General features: G+C 44.6%; 1 protein-coding gene across 5 annotated transcripts in view; it reads left to right on the top strand.

Annotated features, from left to right (window-relative positions):
- LOC144773006 (uncharacterized) overlaps positions 1–21,996 on the top strand; it is a 2,495,654-nt gene that overhangs the window by 1,455,323 nt on the left and 1,018,335 nt on the right. For all 5 annotated transcript variants that reach the window (XR_013599895.1, XM_078657750.1, XM_078657753.1 and 2 more), the window contains exon 10: positions 21,396–21,414. Coding sequence is in view for 4 of the 5 variants with exons in the window: in XM_078657750.1 (XP_078513876.1) it covers positions 21,396–21,414 (19 nt within the window). In the remaining variant the exon portion in view is untranslated. The remainder of the gene's footprint in view (positions 1–21,395; positions 21,415–21,996) is intronic.

Here is a 21,996-nt window from a genome sequence, read left to right as displayed (position 1 = left end):
GCAAGGGACTCACGTCTGAGCATACCCTGCCAACTTGGGGCGAACAAAGCAATACAAAAAAGGAAAATGGACGGATCGTTTGAGCAAATCAAACACTGACCCCCAGTCAACTGATCTGGCTTTTAACCATCACCATTATTTAGCTCACTCTGCCACCCCAGTTCAGACATGGCCATATGCAAACCAGTCTGACCCTGTGCCTCATGGGAACAGTCCAGCCCGAACTGCCAAGCCATGTCTTCCCTGGACCGGAAACAAGCATCCTGGGACCGGTTTCGGGTTCATAACCCTCATTAGCCAGGCTATCTTGAATCCAGAGGCAAAGTGAGCAAGGGACTCATGTCTGAGCATACCCTGCCAACTTAGGGCGAACAAAGCGATACAAAAGGGGATGATGGACGGAGCTTTTGAGCAAATCAAACACTCACCCCCAGTCAACTGACTTGGGTTTCAACCATCACCATTCTTTAGCTCACTCTGCCACCCCAGTTCAGACATGGCCATATTCAAATCAGTCTGACCCTGTGCCTCATTGGAACAGTCCAGCCCGAACTGCCCAGCCATGTCTTCCCTGGACCGGAAACAAGCATCATGGGACCGGTTTCGGGTTCATAACCCTCATCAGCCAAGCTATCTTGAATCCAGTGGCAAAGTGAGCAAGAGACTTACGTCTGAGCATACCCAGCCAACTTAGGGCGAACAAAGCAATACAAAAGGGGATGATGGACGGAGCGTTTGAGCAAATCAAACACTCACCCCTTGCGCTGTCTGGAAGATCTGTTGTATGTACTTTGTGGTATCGGGAGATCAGCCCCAGGACTTGTCTGCTTCCGCCTTTGCTCAGGGACTTTTTTTCCTGTTTAACTGCCTCTATTTAGTTGTCTTGATAGAAAACAACTAGCAGAGGTCAGTAAAATACCATGATTGCTTTCTGCTTCTTCCCCTGTCTCTGATTACCTGTATTGATAGAAAATGACCAGTAGAGGTCAGTAAAATACCAGAATTGCTTTCTGCCTAGTGACATCCTTTTCTAATGTTTCTGGCAACTGCCTCTATTTAACTTTCTTCATAGAAAATCACCAGCAGAGACCAGTAAAATACCAGAATCATTTTAGCATTCCTTAGATTCCAAGAGATAGACATTTGTCTAACATGAGCACCCGTAGACAATATAATTTTTTTCAAATCTTGTATTTTCAGTGATATAACCACCGAAGGGTTGATTTTATATTAAAAACAGAGCTTTGGACAGTACAATTTCCCGCTGATAGGCATTATTTCTCTCCATGTGTTCCCATACCTGGCTTGTTCAGCAGTTTGCTGCTTACTTTCCCTCCATGTTAAAGAACAGCAGATGTTTCAGCACCCAGGTGAATGTGCTGCATAGCTAAATACATATAAGGTCACAAAGGTGAGACCGATTGCATTGCAAATGCTTGTTAAGTATGGTTGGGCCCCTAGCGATAGGGTCTCCAGGGCCAAAATCGGCCCAAGGAGGAGGGCTGTGTTCCCACCTCTTTCTTTTTCCATTTCAGCCAGGCCCCAGATAATGGGGTCCCCGAAAGATGAAATCGGCCCTGGGAAGAGGGCCATACGACTCCTCTCCCCTTATCACTATCGGCCAGGCCTTGAGAATGGGGGCTCCAGGGCCGAAATCTGCCTGGAGAGGGGGGCCACGTGCACCCCACTCCCCAACATAATTTAAAGGGAGCCAGAAATCCAACCAATCAGGTGACAGCACCCTCTAGAACCTCCCCTCCTCACAGAAGGCTTTCCTACATTGTGAAGGGAGTCTCCCTGGGCTCTACTCAGTTTTCTTCAACCAGTTCGATTTACCTATTACCATGTCAGTTTCATCAAAGAAAGGGCTTTTCAGGCACTGTGGCATCTGTGGGAAGAAAACACTTCATTCTAAAGACCCACACAAATACTGTATCTATTGCCTCTACCCTACACATAGGGTAAAATACTGCAAAATCTATCGTACCTTTTCAACTAAGACCCTAAAAGATAGGGATGGGAGGCTTCCACTTTGGCTACAAAAATCAAAATCTAAAAAAATCTCCTCTTTCTGATGAAGAAGACAGTAACACCTCTCCAACCTCTCAGAAAAGGTAATACAAAAGGGAAACGTCGCGTGAACTGGGGACATTAGAGGAGTCTAGATAGGCCTTAAAGAAGACTCGCCATGAGTCTGTCAGAGACAGTTCCCAAAATGAGAAAAGGGAAAAGATCCTCAGAAACTGCAAGGTCTGAAGCCACCACTCCTTCCAAGTCTGGACTATGCCCAGGGAAGTCCTCCTCTATACAACCAACGACAATGCCAAAAATTGCTTTGAAAAACTCAATGACCTCGCCATCAAAAATACCATTGTCGAAGTCGATAATAGTGACTACAGTGACGTCTACATCGGGGTCAACAGTGGCTACATTGACAACGCCATTCATTATATCATTGGGTCAATCCCGTCGGCGAAGGTATCATCACGAAGGCTCAGTCGAAGACACCAGCACGCCAGTCAAAGACAACACCATCTACAGAGGCCTCATCGATGAAGATAACTTTGTCGACGTTGAAGAGCTCCAAAAAGCCCTTGCAACAGGAAACTGCAACCACGGACTCAATGATGACTTCATCAATGACACTGCAGATAAGAGTAAAACTACAAAAACATTCCTGCTTCCTGAGCATACTTGTCAAGTAAAGTATCTCCTGTCACTCCAATGCTATAAAGCTAAGGCATCCCTTGTTAATTTTAGGTTCAAGAGAAGGGGGATAAGAAAACTGCAAATAGAAACAATCTCCTGTCAAACCTATTGGATTTGGGTCAGGCAACTGCTCTGTTAATAATCATGTACAGCACAGAAACACAGGAAAAGATGAAAATGTCTTTCATTTGAATTTCATTTTATTTATGCAAAATCATTCTTTTATCTTTTTTGGTTTTATCTTTCATATTTTTGTATATTAAAAAGATTTACAGACAAAAAACAAAAACATCCAATTATTAACATCATCATACAATAGATAAAAAAATGTTTTCAGAAAAACCAAGTAAGAGATCACATTCTATTCCTTGGGCAAAGAAATGTTTGCAAAAAATGTGTAAACTCCACACAAAAAGGACTCATTACACTAGTGACATACCATTCATACTCTCATCCAACCTTTCTCACCAATCAAACTCCTCAGACATACTAACTAACATACTGTGCAGAAATTTCATAAGGAAAAGACATGGAAAAAACACATCTGAACTAATAGTCGCTTGGCTTATGGAAAGTATGTACATGAAAGGGGCATCAGTCCGTCCTTTTAATTTCCAGAAATCCCAGAAATATAAGATGCCAGAAGATTCACCTGCCTTTCTAATAGGGCACCTAAAGCCGTATTCAGTGATATCCCTGGTGGCTCAGCACTGGTCCAAAAATCCCTCCACTCCTATCTCAGCTCCACCAGATGCCTGGATAATATCGGCAAAAGATTTTCGACAATATTGTCAGTCAAAATACATGCTGCCAATTCCTTGGTTATAGTAGGCCGGAACGACTGGAAAATGTGATCTGACATTTGTGCCTTCATAGATCTTGTGCCTGAAGACAAAGGAGCAGGGGTAGAGAAAATACTGCAAGAGGAAGGAAGAACATCTTCTGAGGTCATTGACTGTGTTATGGATGTTGCATCAACTGCACTTTGGCAGCTAGCAAGAGCTGTGGTCTCAAGGTGGCAGGGATGGTTGAAGGCAATGACATTTTGGCCTGAGGTACAGAGTAAGATTCTGAACATGTCCTATGATGGTGAAACACTATTTGGGAAACACGTGGATGACTCCTTACAGGCCATTAAAGCATACACTGAGAGTGAAAGATCGTTGGGCACCTTACAATTTCACAAAGTGCCCTTTCGAAGATAAAGAGAAAGGGGTTTTAAATCCTACAGAGGTGGTTACCAGCGGTTTCAACAAGTTCAACCCTTCCAGCAGCAATATAGGCCATCCAACCAGCAGCAGTCCTATTGACCACCACCTGCAGCAGCTTATAATAAGCTAGACGGAGGCAAACGCCGGGGAAGAGACACTAATAGAAAGCAGTGACCTCACTCAAGTGCTGGTTACACCCAATTAGACTCAAGCTGTGGGTGCACAAATCTCCAACTTCCCCCATCAATGGTGGCAAACACCACCCGACAAATGGGTATTAGACCTCATCACCTATGGGCATACTCTAAAATTCACCAAAGACTGCCATCTACCCCACAAAAAGGAGTGCACCCACCTCGTCTTCACCTACTCCGGAAGGAAGCCCTTTCATGTTAAGCAAATGAACAATATGTTATCTTAAGGAAACTTGTATAGCACTCAGCTGCCCCAGCAAAGGGGCATCCCGGCGCTTCCAAAAACAGAAAAAGAACAGAATGCTACGGCGGGAAGCTCAACCAAACAACGGTCAGAACAAACTATTTTAGAGGAAACATTTGTGTATTAACAGCCTTCCTGAAGTTCAGCAGACATTCCAGATCCCGTATGTGGACCGGTAGTGAGTTTCACAATTTGGCTGCTAAGTAGCAGAAGGAGCGACCTCCCGATCAGCAGCGTTTCACCTGGGGAACCGTGGCCAGGTGCTGTCCCAGAGAACGCAGTGCACGGGGAGGAATATACGGGGTCAACAGGTTGCAGAGCAGATTAGGTGTGGTCAATTTCAGAATCTTAAAAGAAAGACATAACGTCTTAAACTGAATCCGCTCTGCCATAGGGAGCCAATGAAGTCTCCGGATGGTATCGGCGATGGAACAGAACCAAGGCAGTCCTACTAAGGCTCTGGCCACCGCGTTTTGAATGCGCTGCATCCGGATGATCTCAGCTTGGTTAGTCCCCAAAAGCAGGTAGCTGGCATAGTCCAGACGAGAAAGAATAGTCGACTGGACTAACAGCTGGCAAGTAGACAAGTCAAAAAATTTCAGTCTAAAACATGTGGCAGCCACTTTTTTGGTGTGGATGCAGAAACTAAGAGGGGAATCCATCCACACCCCCAAGTTCTTGATTTCCTTCTTAGGTTCCGGGGCCTTGCCCAGAGCATTAGGCCACCAATGGTCACCCCACAAATCAGTATTCTTGCCGACTAACAAAACGTCCGTTTTATTTGCATTTACTTGCAAACAATTAGAAGTCATCCAGTCCGGCACGGCCATCAGGCCGCTTCTGAACCTGGAGGCATTCAGGGTAGAATCTTCAGTTAGTACAATCACCAGCTGCGTGTTGTCCGCGTATGAGACCATTGAAAGGTCCCACTGCCTGGCGACTGCAGCTAGTGGCTGAACATAAAGGTTGAACAATGTGGGGCTCAACGCCGAGCCCTGAGGGACACCCTGCTCAATGGAATGCACCTGGGATAGATATGGAGGGGTGAACACATGGAAAGATCTTCCGGTCAAAAAAAGATCTAAACCATTCCAGGGCCAGGTCTGAAATTCCTGCCTCCTCCAGACGTTGAAGCAGAACACCATGCAAGACCGTGTCAAAGGCGGCACTAAGATCCAACAGGATCAGTGCCGCCATTTGACCAGAATCGAGGATGGTCCGCAGGTGTTCAGTCATAGCCAGGAGTGCAGTCTCTGTACTATGACCAGAGCGGAAGCCATGTTGCATTGGATCACTGACATAATATCGAATTCACAAATATATAATTACCAAAATATCGAAGAAAAAATATAGTATGCAAAAATATCGAATTCCTATCTACAAACAGGTAAGTACAAAAATATTGAATCAAAAATATAGTTTTAAAAAATATAGTTAGTCAAAATATAGATTTTTTTTAAATGTCTTAAAAGTATTTTAAAATTAATGAAATAATAAATATAACATTTACTATTACCACTCCAGTGAGTGCAACAGTAGGGAAAGCGTTGGATAGCGTAGGGGCTAAAAATTCCTATTCCCACTCCTGAGAGTGCAACAATAGGGAAAGCGTTGGATAGCGTAGGGGTAAAAATTACTATTCCCGAAAGCGTTGGATAGCGTAGGGGTAAAAATTATTATTCCCACTCCAGAGAGTGCAACAGTAGGGAAAGCGTTGGATAGCGTAGGGGTAAAAATTACTATTCGATATTAAATTACTTACCTTCAATTCGATATTTTTCACCACTATATTCTGTCCATTCAATATTTTGTCCATTCTATATTTTGACTTCGATATTTTGGTAATTCTATATTTTGAATTCGATATTTTGTCTTGTTACCGTTGCGTTGCATCCAGAATGTTATTGGAGAGCAAGAATTTGGTGAGTGTGATGTTGACATGAGCCTCCGCAACCTTCGCCATCCAGGGAAGAAGAGAAATAGGCCTAAAATTCTCAGGCTTAGTAAAGTCTATGTTTGGGTTTTTGAGAATGGAAGAGATCCAAGCCTGTTTCCATTGTGCTGGCACCATGGTGGACGAAAAGGAGGAGTTGATTATCTGACACAAAGGCGTCAGACAAAGCAAGGAGGAGTCCCTAAACTGAGCAGGCTTTAGAGGGGCTGCAGGAGAGCCAGATTTAATTTTCATACTCAGCCTACTCAGTTCCTCATAAGAAATCTCCGGGATAACCCTAACACTAGAGGTCGGCCCTGGTCTTGAGGGAGTATAAGTGCGGGAGGTGGTCATAGAAGAAAAGGACCGGTAGATCGCACGTACTTTCTCCACAAAGAAGGAGGCTAGTTCTTCACAATGGAGTTTGGAAGTAGTTATCGGCACAGAGGGTTTCTTGGCACTAAGATCTTTTAAGATTTTGAAAATGTATTTGGCAGGATTAGGGCTAAATTTAATCTCGGTGGCATAGTAGGCCGCCCGCGTCTTACAAATGGCTCTATGATATATTTTAAGTTCAGCCAAATAATGTGCTTTTTTTCCAGGGTGATAATCTTTCCTCCATTCGAACTCCTTTTTTTTACACGACTTCCTCAGTATAGTCAGGGCGACGTTGTACCAAGGGCTAGACTCCTGAGAGCGACCCTTAAAGCAGCTCGACGGAATAAGAGCGTCTAGCGCCCGAGTAATCCAGGCGCAGAACATCTGATAGCCTACCTCGACGTTGTTAAAAGGACCCAAGGGGTCCGCTCTAAGAAGTGCATGAAAGTCTTCTAGTCTAAGCTTTCGCCAAGGTTGTTTATAAACAGATCGTTGGGCATGCTTACATAATGGTTCTGATACGGGGAAGGTCATTTCAACCAACAAATGGTCAGACCAAGCCACAGGGGTGGGGGTTGCCACAATGGCAGCCTCAATGTTAGTAAAAATGGGATCTAACAGATGACCCCCTCTATGTGTAGGGCTTGCGACCAGTTGATAAAGCTGAAATCCAGCTAAGTCTGCAAACAGGCTACAGATGGTCTTGTCATGGGCAAAATGAAGATTTAAATCACCAAAAATGCTAAAATTAGCAGTCCCTACAGCAAGCGTCCCGACTACATCCAGAAGTGCATTTTTAAAACTAATAGCTTGCCCCGGTGGCCTATACACCAGGATCCCAGAGAGGGTAAGGTGAGTACTCACAGAGATGCTGAAACGTGCACATTCGCATACCTCTATTATGACCTTAGTAAAGAGACAGGAGTAGCAGGGTTTAGTAATCACAGCAATGCCACCTCCCCTAGTCTCTCTATTTATCATGCAGATAGAGTAGTCCGAAGGTAGAGCCAGGCTAGGCTCGGCTACCATATCCCCATTGAGCCATGTCTCAGTCAGAAAAAATATGTCCGGGGTTTCATCAATGATAAGGTCATATATTTTCGCATGATGTTTAACTAATGATCTCACATTCAGCTGCAATATTTGTAGCCGTAGTTGGGGAGATGTGGCAGGAGGGGGTAGCAGGGACAAAGGTTTAGGGAGAGCAAACATACAACACGAGCAGCTGGTGGGGACACTCAGAGGGTGTAGTGGGGAAGTATTGCACCGATGGCCTGGAGGGTTCATAGCTAGTAAAGCCTCTCTCACTCTCTCAGCCACGATCCTGCGAGCTGCAGCTAGTCGAGAGAGGAGCAAGGAGCCGCCGCGAGGTACAGAGGAACCGGCAGCGGCAGAATCGGCGGCAGAGGAGAGCAGCGACAGGAGTCTGAGGCAGCACAGGAGCAGCGCGGTGTAGGCGCTGTGTAGGCGCTGGCGCTGGCTCTGACTCCGGAGCAAGAGCAGAGAGCAGAGAGCGGGGGCCGGGGCAGGAGTCAGAGCCGGTGCTAAGATTCTGCACGCTCGAAGCCCGGTAAGCCCGCCCACCTTGCTAAGTCAAGCCGAGAGCTTCGAGGGAGGGAGCCGCGGTAGCCGAGGCTGTGTGTCCTCCACGAGAGCTGCCAAGCAAGTGCCAAGTTTTAACGCCGCAAGACGCTCGAAAAGTGCGGCACAGCAGGCACAGCAGGAGCTCATTGGTGAGTGGAGTGGGATAAGCGGGGTTTACCACATGCAAGTCACAAGCCACAAGTAGCCCCCCAGTGCGACCAACTGCGACAGCATGACACAACATGAGCACCTCACGCGTCATGACAGATGTGGCAGATGTGGTGAGAAGCTCTCTAATGGCTTTCTAGACGGCAAGACAGAAGCCGTGAACTGCGCGCATTGGGTGCCGCTAGTGGTGTTGACAGCCGGCCTGGAGAAAGATCGAATGAGAGCCTGAAAGAGTCCGTAGGCGGTGAGCTCGCCTTTCCCTAGAGCTCACCTTCCCCCTGGAGTGTTTGGGGCGCTTGGGTTAGGGCCCTTGGTGTGCCTGGAGTGGAGGAATTCCCAGGAGAACCCCTCCACATCAGCCGGCTCAGCCTGCTCAGCTTGTTCAGTAGCCCTATCCTACTCTTGCCTCCAACCCGGTCGCCCGACCAGGTCACCCGGTCACCCGGTCGCCAGACCGGTTGCCAGACCTGCTCACTAGACGGGGGTCGGTGCAAGGTTGCTGAACCGCCAAAGCGGAGGGAGGCAGAAGCAGTCAGGAGAGGGCCTGTTTGCAAGCTTGTAAGAACTGAGAAGACCCTAGAAGACCTGTGTTGGGAGGGACCAGGTAGAGCCTAGAAAAAAAACGGCTTGGACTTAGCTCAGAGATCAGCGAGCTAGGGAGTAAGAGGGGGTCGTAGTGAGCTCTGGTGGGCCACCCCCCCCCTCGTCCTCAGCACCAGGCCAAACTACAAAGATGAGAACCAGAAACTCGAACCTTCTACAACGGCGAGAACCCTCGCCCGCACAAGTCAGCAAGGTGTCAAAAGGAAAAAATGCTTTATCCTTCTGGTAGAGGGGTCTCAAACATGGGGGCAAGTCATACAGATGGGCCTGTGGAGGTGGAGGTGGAGGCGGAGGCAGAGGTGGAAATGGACCAAACAGGGGACCTGCCTTCAGTCCCACCCCGGGCGCCCAACCTCCAACAAGGCCTGGACGCTATTCACCAGGGGCTAATGCCCGACAAGTGCCCAATCACTGGTAGCAAAAGGAAAACATTAATCAACATTGCTAGCAATAGAGACATCAGAGACTTTTTGCTCAACACAACGCCGACTTCCACGTGCCAGGGCACAGGTCTAAAGAACGCCACAATTCGCCCGACCATAGGTGCCTCGACTACACCCCCAGGAACAAACTCCCTCAGGAGCCCAGCCATCCCATTTCCACACTCTCCGAAAATAATCACGGTGCCGGGTGGCTCAATAGTTCAAGTAATAACGGCACCTAATGCGCAGAGGAATAACATCGACAAGAATAGTCCACCTAATTCAGTAATCCAACACTCACGGGATACGCAAACGGGCACTCCGGTTAACGGATAAATTGAAGATCCCCGAGCAATGGGGCAGACTATTACCAAGGGGGTAAGCGCAATTAGCACCCCGGCACTTAGTGCATACGCAGAACCTTTTGCAGTAACAGCAATCAACATCCCAAACTTAGGTAGCCCCACACTCGACAACATACACCTACAAGGACGAGAGGTTGAAAATGTAATGGAACAGCAACCGGCCACACTGGATCATCATCTAGTGCTAATCAATGAAGTCCTGTCCTCAATGGTAAACGCAGCAATAATGCACGCCGACAAACTGGACGTTCAGATAGGTCTTCTTCACACAGTCGCCGGTCTGATTTCAGGCATAGACTCCAAATTAGAAGACCTGAACTCGTTGATCCTACGAGCACAGGAAAACACAACAGTCACACTCAAGCCGCAGGACTGCGGATGCAGCCCTGTGCTGCGCAACTTGGAAAAGCTCCCGGGGATAATGAACTCACTAATAAAAGACCTAAAGTCTGAAGCTAGCAGGAATCGGCACACTGCACTTCCCCATCTGAACATCAAGGACCACACTCTGCTTGGCACTGAGCAGATCTTCCAACCGCACAGCAAAGACCTCCAGCAAGGCACCTCATGTATGGCGGAAGAGCCCTCACCCAGAGTGCCAGAAATAACAACAGATGCGTGCAGTATTACTCTAAAAGAACATGAATCCCCAAATATCCTGCAGGCGACAATCCTAGACACAGGCCATCTTTACAGGAAAAATAAGAAAAAACTAAAGAAGCTGAATAAACAAAGAAAAAACAACCCCAACCAAAATGGCTCAATTAGGCAGTGGCTATTGCCAGAAACTAAAGAGTGTGCGACTCATAGAAAAAACAACCCCGAGGACAACATTCCGCTAAAGCTGCATACTCCAGATGAAAAACCCATTAGGTTATTCAAATCAGTTGAAGCTACCCTTGACTTACCCCTTGGGGATAACATGGAGGCATGTATAGGCCTACGGCCTAAAGCTAAGGATACAAGCGATGAAAAAATTGGCGGATGCTCTAACCATCAACATGAACAAACATCCCGGGATGGCAATCATGTCTCGCTAGGACCACAGGCACCCGACTTGGGGAGCCCTCCACGGCCGAAAGCGCTGAATGAAGCCTCTTGCAGAATGAGGGTATCTTTGCCCTCGCCAGTAAAGCTAAATAAGATAGACCAGCTGACGCCCGTCACCCGAAACCACGCAGAGGGCAACGCTGACATCTTGACACAGAGACTTTCAAATGCCCCAATTCGCCAAGACTCACAGGTAGCCATAACACACCAGAACCTGACTCCTATTTCACAGGACGACCTGAAATTATGGCTCCAACCGGAATATGCCTCGCAGGGTAAGTGGGACATTCTCAATCGTGGAAACATATTAAAACTCTGCGCTAATATTCCAGGGATGGAAACCATAGAAACAACTGACATCGAAAGCGTCTCCTTCCTCACTCAAGGACCAGAAGATAGTAATGAAACCACAGAATTGCTCTTTTCTAATCCAGAAATGGCTGAGGCACTAAAAAGAAATAAGAAACAACTGGAAGACAGGGGTATAAAGATCATGAGCTGCCCGGCGGTAAAATACCCCATGCCACTGATATATGGCCACCCGAAGCAACCAAACACCTTTAGGATCAGGGACACACAAAGGAAGACACCATTGTTGGAACCACTTCAGCCACTTTCAAAAACATCGTCCATTCTCCAAGGGAGTAATAGTGGCACAAATACAAACACAAAACTAACAAGTGATGGTTTAATTAAAATCACTACAGACCCGGGCAAAGGCACGCGGCTCTGCTCAATATATAACACTTCCAGCGAGGACTGGTCTTGGGTGCCAAGGGCCTTAAATCAAAACCCCTAACTCTAGCTCTAATGCAATTAAGAATCGCACATTTCAGCGACAAGTGGAGCCACAAGCCAGAAATAGAATGGAGAAAAGTGATAGCCAGAATGCTACTATTATGTCCTGGAATGTAGCAGGGATTGTAAAATTATTACAACAACCAGCTGTACCCCCGTTCCTTGAAGGAGTGGACATAATTTGCATCCAAGAAACGTGGGCTACTAAACCAGTTTCAATAAGGGGGTTCGTGGACTACCATATCCCAGCTGTCAAGGAGAACATGTTTGGCAGACCCTCAGGAGGCATCTCTATATACATCAGGCTCTCTCGGAAAATACAATTTAGCAAAATAAAAACATCATCAAACATGTACATGGCAGGCACTCTGAAGGGTTTCTCAACATGCAAGGGTCCACTCACAATACTGCTAATCAACGTTTATTATAACCCCCACGGTTCGGGAGCCATGGACAAGCTCTCCCAGCTAATAGGCCACATAGAGAACCTTCTCCTAAAACACGCACATATGGAAGCAATACTCCTCGGGGACTTCAACACCCATAACATTGGGATCAGGTCAGCCGAAAGTAATAACTCTTCAGCCACAGAGGCCTTTAATGCCCTTATGCGTTCTTATCAGCTGTCATCGGCCCATTCCTTACTTTTAAGGGATATCCCAGGAAGCCAATGCCCACCTACGTATAACAATCACACCACTATTGAATATATCCTAGTAAGCAGCCAGCTACAAAAACAAATGACAGGCTACAAAGTAGTACAACGCAAGGAAAGCGACCACGCGGCCTTAATAATCAACTTAAAAACTACAGCAGACAATCACTATATGCTAAACCATGTAGGGTCATCAAATGGTGCTGAGCTGTTTACACTGGTGAGGAGGATCAAATGGGGCTCGGCGCCTATTAACAAGTTTGAGGAATGGAAAAAAATAAGGGCTGACGGGTCATTAAATAAGCAAAAAGGGGCATAATAGAAGAATGGGATCAGTTGGCCCGTCACCTAGCATTATATCTACAAGGAGGGCTAATAAATAAAACCCACGCACATCCCTTGTACAAATTCGGCCACATCCCTGCAATTAAAGAAAGTTCGAGACAAGTAAGAGCTAAACGAAGGGCCTACCTGAAAACTGGCTCAGCTCAGGACAAAAGACAACTTCAAGAAACCACAAAATCGCACTCGAAGAAAGTCTGGGTCACAAAACGGGGTTACATTGAGGAAAAATGGCTAAAGATCTTCGGCCTACTGAGTCCCAGTAAATCACAAGAGTTCTGGCAATACCTTAACACCTTAAACCAAGGAGGCACCCAGAAGGAGAACTCAATTGACTCTGACACCTGGGCAGCCCACGTGAAAACCTTATACAATGCGGAAGGTAGTATCACTTCACCAAAATCAGTCCTGGACAATGCGACCCCACCAAGCAACTCCACCAACCCTACAAAAATTGAGAAGCAACCGATTTCTCTGGAAAAAAAGATGATCAACACAATCTTTAAAAAAATTAGACCAAATGGGGCGCCAGGACTCAATGGCTTGCCAGGCTCTCTTTTCCGGCAAGACACAGACTTCTGGACTGACAATCTGACTACGCTATATGCTGAATGTCGACTGACGGGTAACATCCCCGACTCTTGGAGAGGGTCTCTACTTCACCCAATCTATAAGAAAGGGCCGAAATCTAACCCCCAAAACTACCGTATGACCGCCCTGCTCGACATCGAGGGTAAGGCCTACGCTAGCACTTTACTAGTGGAACTCTCAAAGTGGGTCAGTAAGGAGGACATCCTGCCCTTCTACCAAACCGGGTTCAGACCAGGAGCCTCAACAGTGGACAACATTATAGCGCTCTCATATTTATCAAAAAAGGCCGTGGCGCGGAAAACCCTTCCAATTTATGCGTGCTTCATCGACTACACGGCGGCCTTTGACGGCGTTGACCGTTCCATCCTCTGGCGGAAACTGGAAAGCTGGAACATCGACCCCCCGCTATTAAAAGCCATTCAATCACTATATACAAGAACTTGGGTCAGAATCAAACTTTCAAATACGGCTGCTTCGGAGAAGATCGATACCAACTCCGGATTGAAGCAAGGTTGTGTCCTAGCACCGATGCTGTTTAACTTATACACCGCAGATCTGGGCAAAGCCCTGGCAGGAGCATCATTAGCAACACCTCGGCTCGGACACACCAAGATCCAACTGCTTCAATATGCTGATGATCTGGTGCTCTTAGACCATACTAAAGTCGGCCTACAAAAAGCACTAACGTCTCTGGGTAATTACAACGACAAGAAGAAACTGATTGATTGTAAATCCATCTAAATCAAAAATAATAATCTTTGGGCCCTATCCGGAAAAAAAAACGGACAAAATGGAGGACAGGAAAGGTGTCTTTGGACTGTACCCAAAACTACAATTATTTGGGAGTCTGGCTCAGCGAGACAGGGTGCCCAGGAGTACACCTTGACAAATTACGGGCAAAAGGGAAAAGCATCACATACGCCCTTGGCAAGCTGCATGCCACACTACACAGCCCGACATCAACAGCAATCCAAAGAGTATTAAGGGCAAAGTTAATACCCTCCTTGAACTGTGCACAACAGGCCTTCCCTGGCAAATTACCTAGTGTACTTGAAAAAATCCACTGCTCTGCATATAAAAAGCTATTCCATCTACCCGCCTGCACCACAAACAACTTAGTGCGGCTCGAATTCAACCTGACCCAACAAAAATATGAAGAGTTGGCCTCAATGAGTAAATACTTTTTCCTCGCACTTGCGGCAACTGAGAATACTCTGAAATCTAACATAAAAAGTATTTTTTTGGAACCAGATAACCCGTGGTCAAATAGCCTCTGTGTAGCAAAAGAAGCCTTGAAGCTCGCTGTGAAAAACTGGGACCCCGAGTCAACTAAGTACGCTGCCATTAAAGGCGCGATAAAAAAACAGGTTCGCCTCTGTTCGCGCATCTCTGACCTGGAATCTTTGGAAACAAGAGGCTTTCACGATTCCTTAAAACTCCCACATACAGTACAGAACTCCAAACTCCACCTCACCCAGGCGGTGGGGAAAGAAGCACTAAATAGGATTCTAGCATTTACTCTACATCCTCTCCCCCTCAAAGAACTTTACCCCTCGATCTCACCCTGGCTCAGGCACTCGGAGTGTCGGCTATGCAAATATAAACATGAGAGCTTTGTACATATTTTATTTTGTTGTCCGGCTCTCTCTTCTGAGCGTAACCTTTACGTAAAGCCAATTTTACTCACACATGGGATCAGATCCATAAAGGAGGCAGTATACCACCTATTTACAATGGAAACAGTGAAAGACATGGCTATGTTCAGCAAATTCATCCAAAAGTCACGCCGGAAATTGATGGATTCCCATATTTAGGCCACAGACCTGATCGTGAATTCTCATACCGCCGAGACTAACCCGCCCTGCGGAGTGAGTCCCGGCAAAGTTTGATGGGTGAGCACAAACCGGCCTAATGAACTTTGGTTTTTAGTTATGCTTTTAATCTATTTATAACGATGTTTTTTTTTTGTCTGCAGATTGTTGTTGTATTTTAATGGTTTTGAGTAACCACAAATAAATTTTATTCATTCATAGTAAAGCCTCTCTAGAGTAAGTACGTCCACCTAGCGCATTTCGGCCAGCATTTCTGGCGAGAGGCAACGTACTGCCGTGGACGGGCGCAGACGGGCTTGCCCTCCTCCAAAAAGGAACTGGTTTCTATTCCAGTTTTTTTCTCAGGTGACCGACCCATTTAGGATCTCCGAAAATTAAACACGTTAGCAATCCTTTAATAGGGTAACCCTTGTAGACATCCTGCATCTCCTCAACCATGGAGACTACATGACAACCCTGGATTTGAATGATGCATATTTTCATATCCCCATATATTCCAAACATCTCAAGTTTCTAAAATTCACTGTAGCTGGCACCTACTATCAATTCAAAATCATCCCATTCAGCCTCAAATCAGCATCTTTACTAAATGCCTTGCTCCTGTGGCAGCTTCCCTAAGAGAAAAGGGTTATCAGATATTTCCATACCTCGTCGATTAGCTGATGAAAACCCCAACGGCATGTCAAATGTCAAGAGCCATGGAAGCTTGCCTAACATTGTTTAACAGTTTAGGTCTAACTGTCAGTCACCAGAAATCGTCAATTCTTCCATCAAAAATAACAAAGGTCCATGGAGCTGCTTTGGATACCACCAAAGGCATAGCGTTTTTATCTCAGGACAGACAACAAAGGCTCAAGGAGCTAGCCCTCAGGCTGTTGAGAAGAAAGTCTGTTTCAGTACGTCTGTTCAAATCGCTCCTAGGGATGAAGGTTTCTGATCCATTTGTCCCTTATGAAAATGAGACCTCAAGACAAGCAATGGATTCAGACAAAGAGATCCTTCAACGATTTGGTAAAGATCACTCCAGCATGACAGCTGCTCTAACCTGCTGGACAAAAGCCAACCAACTATCCGAAAGCCTAAAATTCTTGCCTCAAATAACCAATTATGTAATAACCAAGTAGGCCTCCTTTGAGGGCTGAGGTGGCCATATGCAAAACCTTCAAATCCTTGGAAAGTGGTCTTCAGACCAAAAGAGCATGCACATCAGTCAGCTGGCAGTCAAAGCAATCTATTTAAGTCTTCAAGCTTTCCTGCCAAGAAAAACAGGTTCATCAGTGTTCATTTGCAAAGACAATACCACAAGCATGCACTATGTGAACAATAGAGCACAAGACCGCTAGCTCTTTCCAAGCAAACTCAAGAGACCTGGAACTGGATTATGAAACACAGGATAACAAGTGGGGTTGAACATTTTCCTGGGAAGAGTAACCTCCTATAAGACATGCAAAAGCAGAACAAGGAACAGTTGCCACAAATGGGAGCTTGATCAGCTGGCTTGAAAAAGATCTTTTCTCCATGGAACAAAACAGCACTAGATCTCGTTGCAATGAAAGAGAACTGGAAATGCCATTTTTATGCATCCACATCCAGGGTTGTGAGGGAATGCTTTTTTTGAATACATGACCAGTGATCTATGCATATGCTTTTACCCCGATACCTCTTATACCCTGGGTTTTCAGCAAGATGAAGGCAGAACAGTGTTGCATAATCCTATTAGCCCCCAGATGGCCCATATAGGATTGGTTCATAGAGCTGCTCCTGTTTTCAGAAACCAACCACATTCTCCTGAAACCATCCAGGAGACCCTTGACGGTGAACCAAGGCCAGGTCCTTCATCTAGCTCCAACTTCTATCCACTTATCTGCATTGCTCCTGAATTCCATGAGTTCTCAGATCTAAATATCCCTCAAGACTTCTGAGACATTCTTACAAATGCCAGAACAGAGACCAGTACAAAAAAAATATAGACTGAAATGGAAACATTTCTGTCTATGGTACCAGAAGTCAAATATTCATCCGATTCAAGTATCGCCAGAACAAATACTACCTTATCTCTTGTCACTGGCAAGATAAGGATTAGTACATGCGTCAATTAAAGTACACCTGGCTGCAATATCAAGATATAGACGCTCTTCAAACTCTCGGTCTTTGTGGTCTAATAGGATCGTTAAACAATTCACTAAAGGACTACGCAGGGCTTTCGCTCCAATAAGGGCTCCTCCTCCTTCATAGCAGCTGCATTTAGTGCTCACACAGTTGATGGAAATTACTGCTGACATTAACATCAGCTAGAAAGTGAGCAAAATACAGGCTTTTACGATTAAAGAGAATTTCATGTGTTTTACAGACGACTCTGATGCTGATGCTCAGATGCAATCCGAAATTTATCCCCAAGGACCCTTCAGATTTTCATCTTAATGAGCCTGTGATACTAAGAACGCTCTTTCCAAATCCTTAGTCAGCAGCGAAAAGATCCCTGTATACATTAGACATCAAAAGATGTCTGAAATTTTATTTGCATCACACCAAACAGTTTGGAAAAACAGATCAAATGTGGGTAACATATAGTAATATTTGTAAAGGTGCCCCAGACACAAAGGCAACCATCGCTCGATTTCTGTGTTTTGGGGAGTCAAAAAATTATGTTTGTTTCGGACCATTTTCACCAAACTATAAAGTCACTTTAAGCGTTCTTTTTTCAGCAAATTTCCAAGGTTTTTAAATGTACAGTAATATATTACCATGCATACCTATAACACCACTTTAACTTTTGTTTTTTTTTCAGTGAATTTCTAGATATATTCATTCCAAAGATATATAAAATGTCAAAGCTACTCCTGTCTAATCAGGAATTCAAATTTAAAGGTGTATTAAGGAATAGTCGAATGTTAACCTATGAGATGAGTAGGCCTCACTGTAGTAAAACTAATTTGGGTGTTTGTGACTACTAGGACATGCAAAATGTAAAAGTACATGTTCTGACATTTACTTACACAGCACCCTTCCCTGCGGGCTACCTAGGGCCTACCTTAGGGCTGACTATGTGCAATAAAAGGGGAGGCGGGAGGTTCAAGGCTTAGCAAAGGGTTTTAAATGCCAAGTCGAAGTGGTAGTAAACTGCACACATAATCCCTGCAGTAGCAGGCCTGAAACAAATTTGAAAGGCTACTTGTGTAGGTGGCACAATCAGGGCCGCAGGACCACTAGTAGCATTTAATTTACAGGCCCTGGGAATATGGCATGCCACTTTACAAGGGACTTATAATTAAACTAAATATGCCAATTGTTTATAGACCAATGTTACCATGTTTATGAGAGAAGCACATGCACTTTAGCACTGGTCAGCATGGTAAAGTGCTCAAAGTCCTAAGGCCAACAAAAAGGAGGTTAGAAAAAAGGGGGGCAGAAAGGCAAAAGCTTTAGGGTGACCCTTCAGAGAGGGTCATCTTCAACCCTGGGTTTATTGATTGGCTTCATAGTATGGGGCGTATGACAGGTTCTAGGTATATATATATATATATATATATATATATATATATATATATATATACATATATATATAAATATATAATAAATATAAGGAAATTGGCAAATCCTGGTGTGTGCCCAATCTTGTACAAATATATACAAACACTTGCCCCATTACTAAACATCCTGGCTATTGTTTTTGATAGAACATTTTAAGATGCCAAATGAGCTTATCACAAAATCCCATCTCAGTAATGACTGTGCATAAAACATGCCATGAAACATGATTAAATGCCTTTTCTGCATCAAATAGTATCTTGCCATCCTGTCTGGATGGAGCTTTAGTGAGGTCAAATAGGACAATCACATTATTTATATGAACACATGTATCTCGGCTAGATATAAAACCATGTTGCTGAGTGCTAACTGATCCACCAACTTTGCTAATCATGCCCTCTTTATTTTTAGTACATTTTAGCATTCAAATCCCATTTGCCGGTTTCCTTTCTTTGGAAATACCGAACTATGATCCCAGTTTTCCAATACCAGCCTCAATATGCTGAACGATTTATGAAAACACAAGAACTATTTGCTTCGAATAGATCTTAAAAAATTCAATAAGTATGGCTTCCTCGGCTCTGGCCAGCTCACCAGTGAGAAGTTCAGTATCTTGGATATCCTCCTCTAAGTTGATACCTATTTCAATATTCATTTTGTGATCATCGTTAAGATGAGCATTAAGATGAGGCAACTGGATTGAAGACAAAACCCGCTCTAGCTCTTTATCAGAACTAATTGAATGTTTGGTATATAATTATTGATCGAACTGGTGAAATTGCTAGCATGTCCCTAGTATATGTCTATATAGTATTGTCTGTTCACAATACCGTATTACTTTTTCCCTTAATTTTATAAGAACGTATTTTCCCAATAAAATCCCTATATTCAATTTTTTTTCACCAACTATGCAACAGCCACTTTCTCTCTTAGTCTGCACCTGCTTTGTACACTCATAGGCACCATTTGCAAAAATATAACCCTCTCATCCTGTGTTTGATCACTAATTGTTTATGCACGTGCGATTTCAAGTGTCCTAAGGGCAGAGTTTACAGCTTGGTTCTCAATGTGTTCTTTCTTCCTATATATTGAATAATTGATCAAAACAAACCTCAAGTGGCCTTGAATGTATCCAAAACCACATATGATGAAGGAGAACGTTTGTTAATCCTTTAAAAAATAATATAATCTGTAAATTTTTTTATGATTCCGAAAGTCTGTTTCATGAATAAAGCCCTAATAAGAGTTTGTCTTTTGTTACCTACATGGGGGGCAGATTTACATTTCCTGTTGCATCCCTGCAAATCAGCAGGGATGCGCCATCAAAGATGCGTGACACAAGTTTACCCTTGCGCCATCACAGATGCGCCGCATTTACAATGCGGCACATCATGACGCAAGGATAAACAGTTGCGTGTCGCATTTGCCGGCGTAAGGTTGGCGCAGTGCTGGAGTCGCTTCGTGCCCGCGAACACAGCAGTGCTGGAGTCGTGTCGCGGGCGCGACGCAACTCCAGCACTGTTCCAACCCTGCCTATCCTTAACATGGTGCGTCACGCCTTACGCCTCCTTTAAGCAGGCGCAAGATTTTGACGCAACGGCGTCGGAAAAGTGACTGAGTGAAATCTTGTAGGTTTTATGTGGCAAAGGGCTTTACAATGTGATGCATCTCCCTAGATGCGTCACGTTGTAAATAGGGCACAACGTGGCGCATGGTTTACGCCGCCACTGCGTCACAGAAGTGACGTAACTGCGGCGCAAATGAGGCACAAGGGGCTTGTAAATCTGCCCCATAGTTCTTATTACTGGCTAATCGGACAGTCAGTGAGTTTTGATCGGATGTTGTGATAGAACCGGCCTTCATTTGGGATCTGGATAGCCATTTGTTCGATATGATCACCATTGATCACCATCTCTATCCATGAGTATCGCTGATGCACAGAAGAGTACTAAGCATATCAATGCTTTAAAACCCTCAAAATGTCTATTAGCCAGTGTGCCTGAATCAATTTGTAATTTTAAGTCTACTTAAAATACAAACAGCATCCTTGCACAGTGAGAAAATAGCAAACCTTAGGTGAAGCCTTTAGGTGGAATTACAGGAAATTAGACCAAAAGCATAGATCGATTTAGATTGGGGTTAGAGGAATCGCTAAATAGACGCTGTAATGCAGGGCACAACGAAAGAAACAGCTAACAGCACTTGTGGGTGGGATGCATGCTTGTTTGCCTGAATGTTACCAAAATCTCTGCTGGTGTCTTCCCCCAAGAGATTGTGGGGAGAGTTCAGGGGTATTCCTAGAAATGTTCTGCCAGCAACTCAGAGTTTCAAACAGTGCAAGGCATGTGGTATTAACCGGGATATCTTGTCTAGCTGGCCTTTAGCAGGGTAGGATGAATGGAGAAGTGGATTTAGGAAAATGTGGAGAAGCTTGTTCAAAGCTTGTAGTGTGGTAGGATTTTTTGGGAATTGGAGTGTAAAGAAGAACTCAGCCACACAGAGCAGTCAAGCAGGAATGGAGGCTCGTAATTCCTCTCACATGGTCCCTCAAATCATGAATGGGCCAAAGATGACAGTCCAGCTAAGGTACCTCTGTAAAAGTCACAGTAGAATGTATGTATGTCTTGCCTGAGAGTTTTTTCTTAACTATCCAAGTCTCGATTTAGACATCACTATGGCATTATCTGCATCATGGTAAGCATTTTAACAGAGAATGATGAGTATATTAAACATCAAACAAGTATAAATTCATTTATGTGCTAATAATTATAGACATTGTTTTTTTCAGGTCTCAACGACAGAAGCAGGTAAGAGAGTCTTAACTCTGTGTTAAATTCAGTAAAATAAAGATGATAACTCCTCGTTGTAATGTTCATGTAGTATATTTATTCTTGAGAATAGGTGGTCAGGTACAGCAATCAAGTAGGAATGTAATCTGATAAGAACTCCACCGGGAGCAGATAACCTCTTGCTCAGCCTCCAGGTAACTGATAAATCCCTTGAAAAAGCAACAGGTAGAATCATGGATGACATCACAGGGACATGACATAGACAATCAGACACTAACACTAAGGAGGGACAAAGAGGGAGGAAGAGCAGGTTGTAACACTCTGTTATTGTTACAAAATGTTACAAATATCTTGTCAGAGTACAGAACCATAATGAAACCTAGAGAGTAACGTGCATTGTGTTCATTACTTTTTTTAGTGGATGGTATTCCATGGTGCAGATTCCACCCAACTGCACGACACCAACATTAAACATTTGATATATAATTTACCAAGGCTGGCTGGGCCTTCCTGCCTTTTTAATCCAAATATTCCAGATAGTTGAAAATGCAGCAGCAGGACTGATCGTGAGAGTTCCTTATTGGCAATCTATTTAGCCTC

The sequence above is a fragment of the Lissotriton helveticus genome, chromosome 8 (genome assembly GCF_964261635.1).
Source record: "Lissotriton helveticus chromosome 8, aLisHel1.1, whole genome shotgun sequence".
Taxonomy (NCBI): domain Eukaryota; kingdom Metazoa; phylum Chordata; class Amphibia; order Caudata; family Salamandridae; genus Lissotriton; species Lissotriton helveticus.
This window is presented reverse-complemented; position numbering and strand designations above follow the sequence as displayed.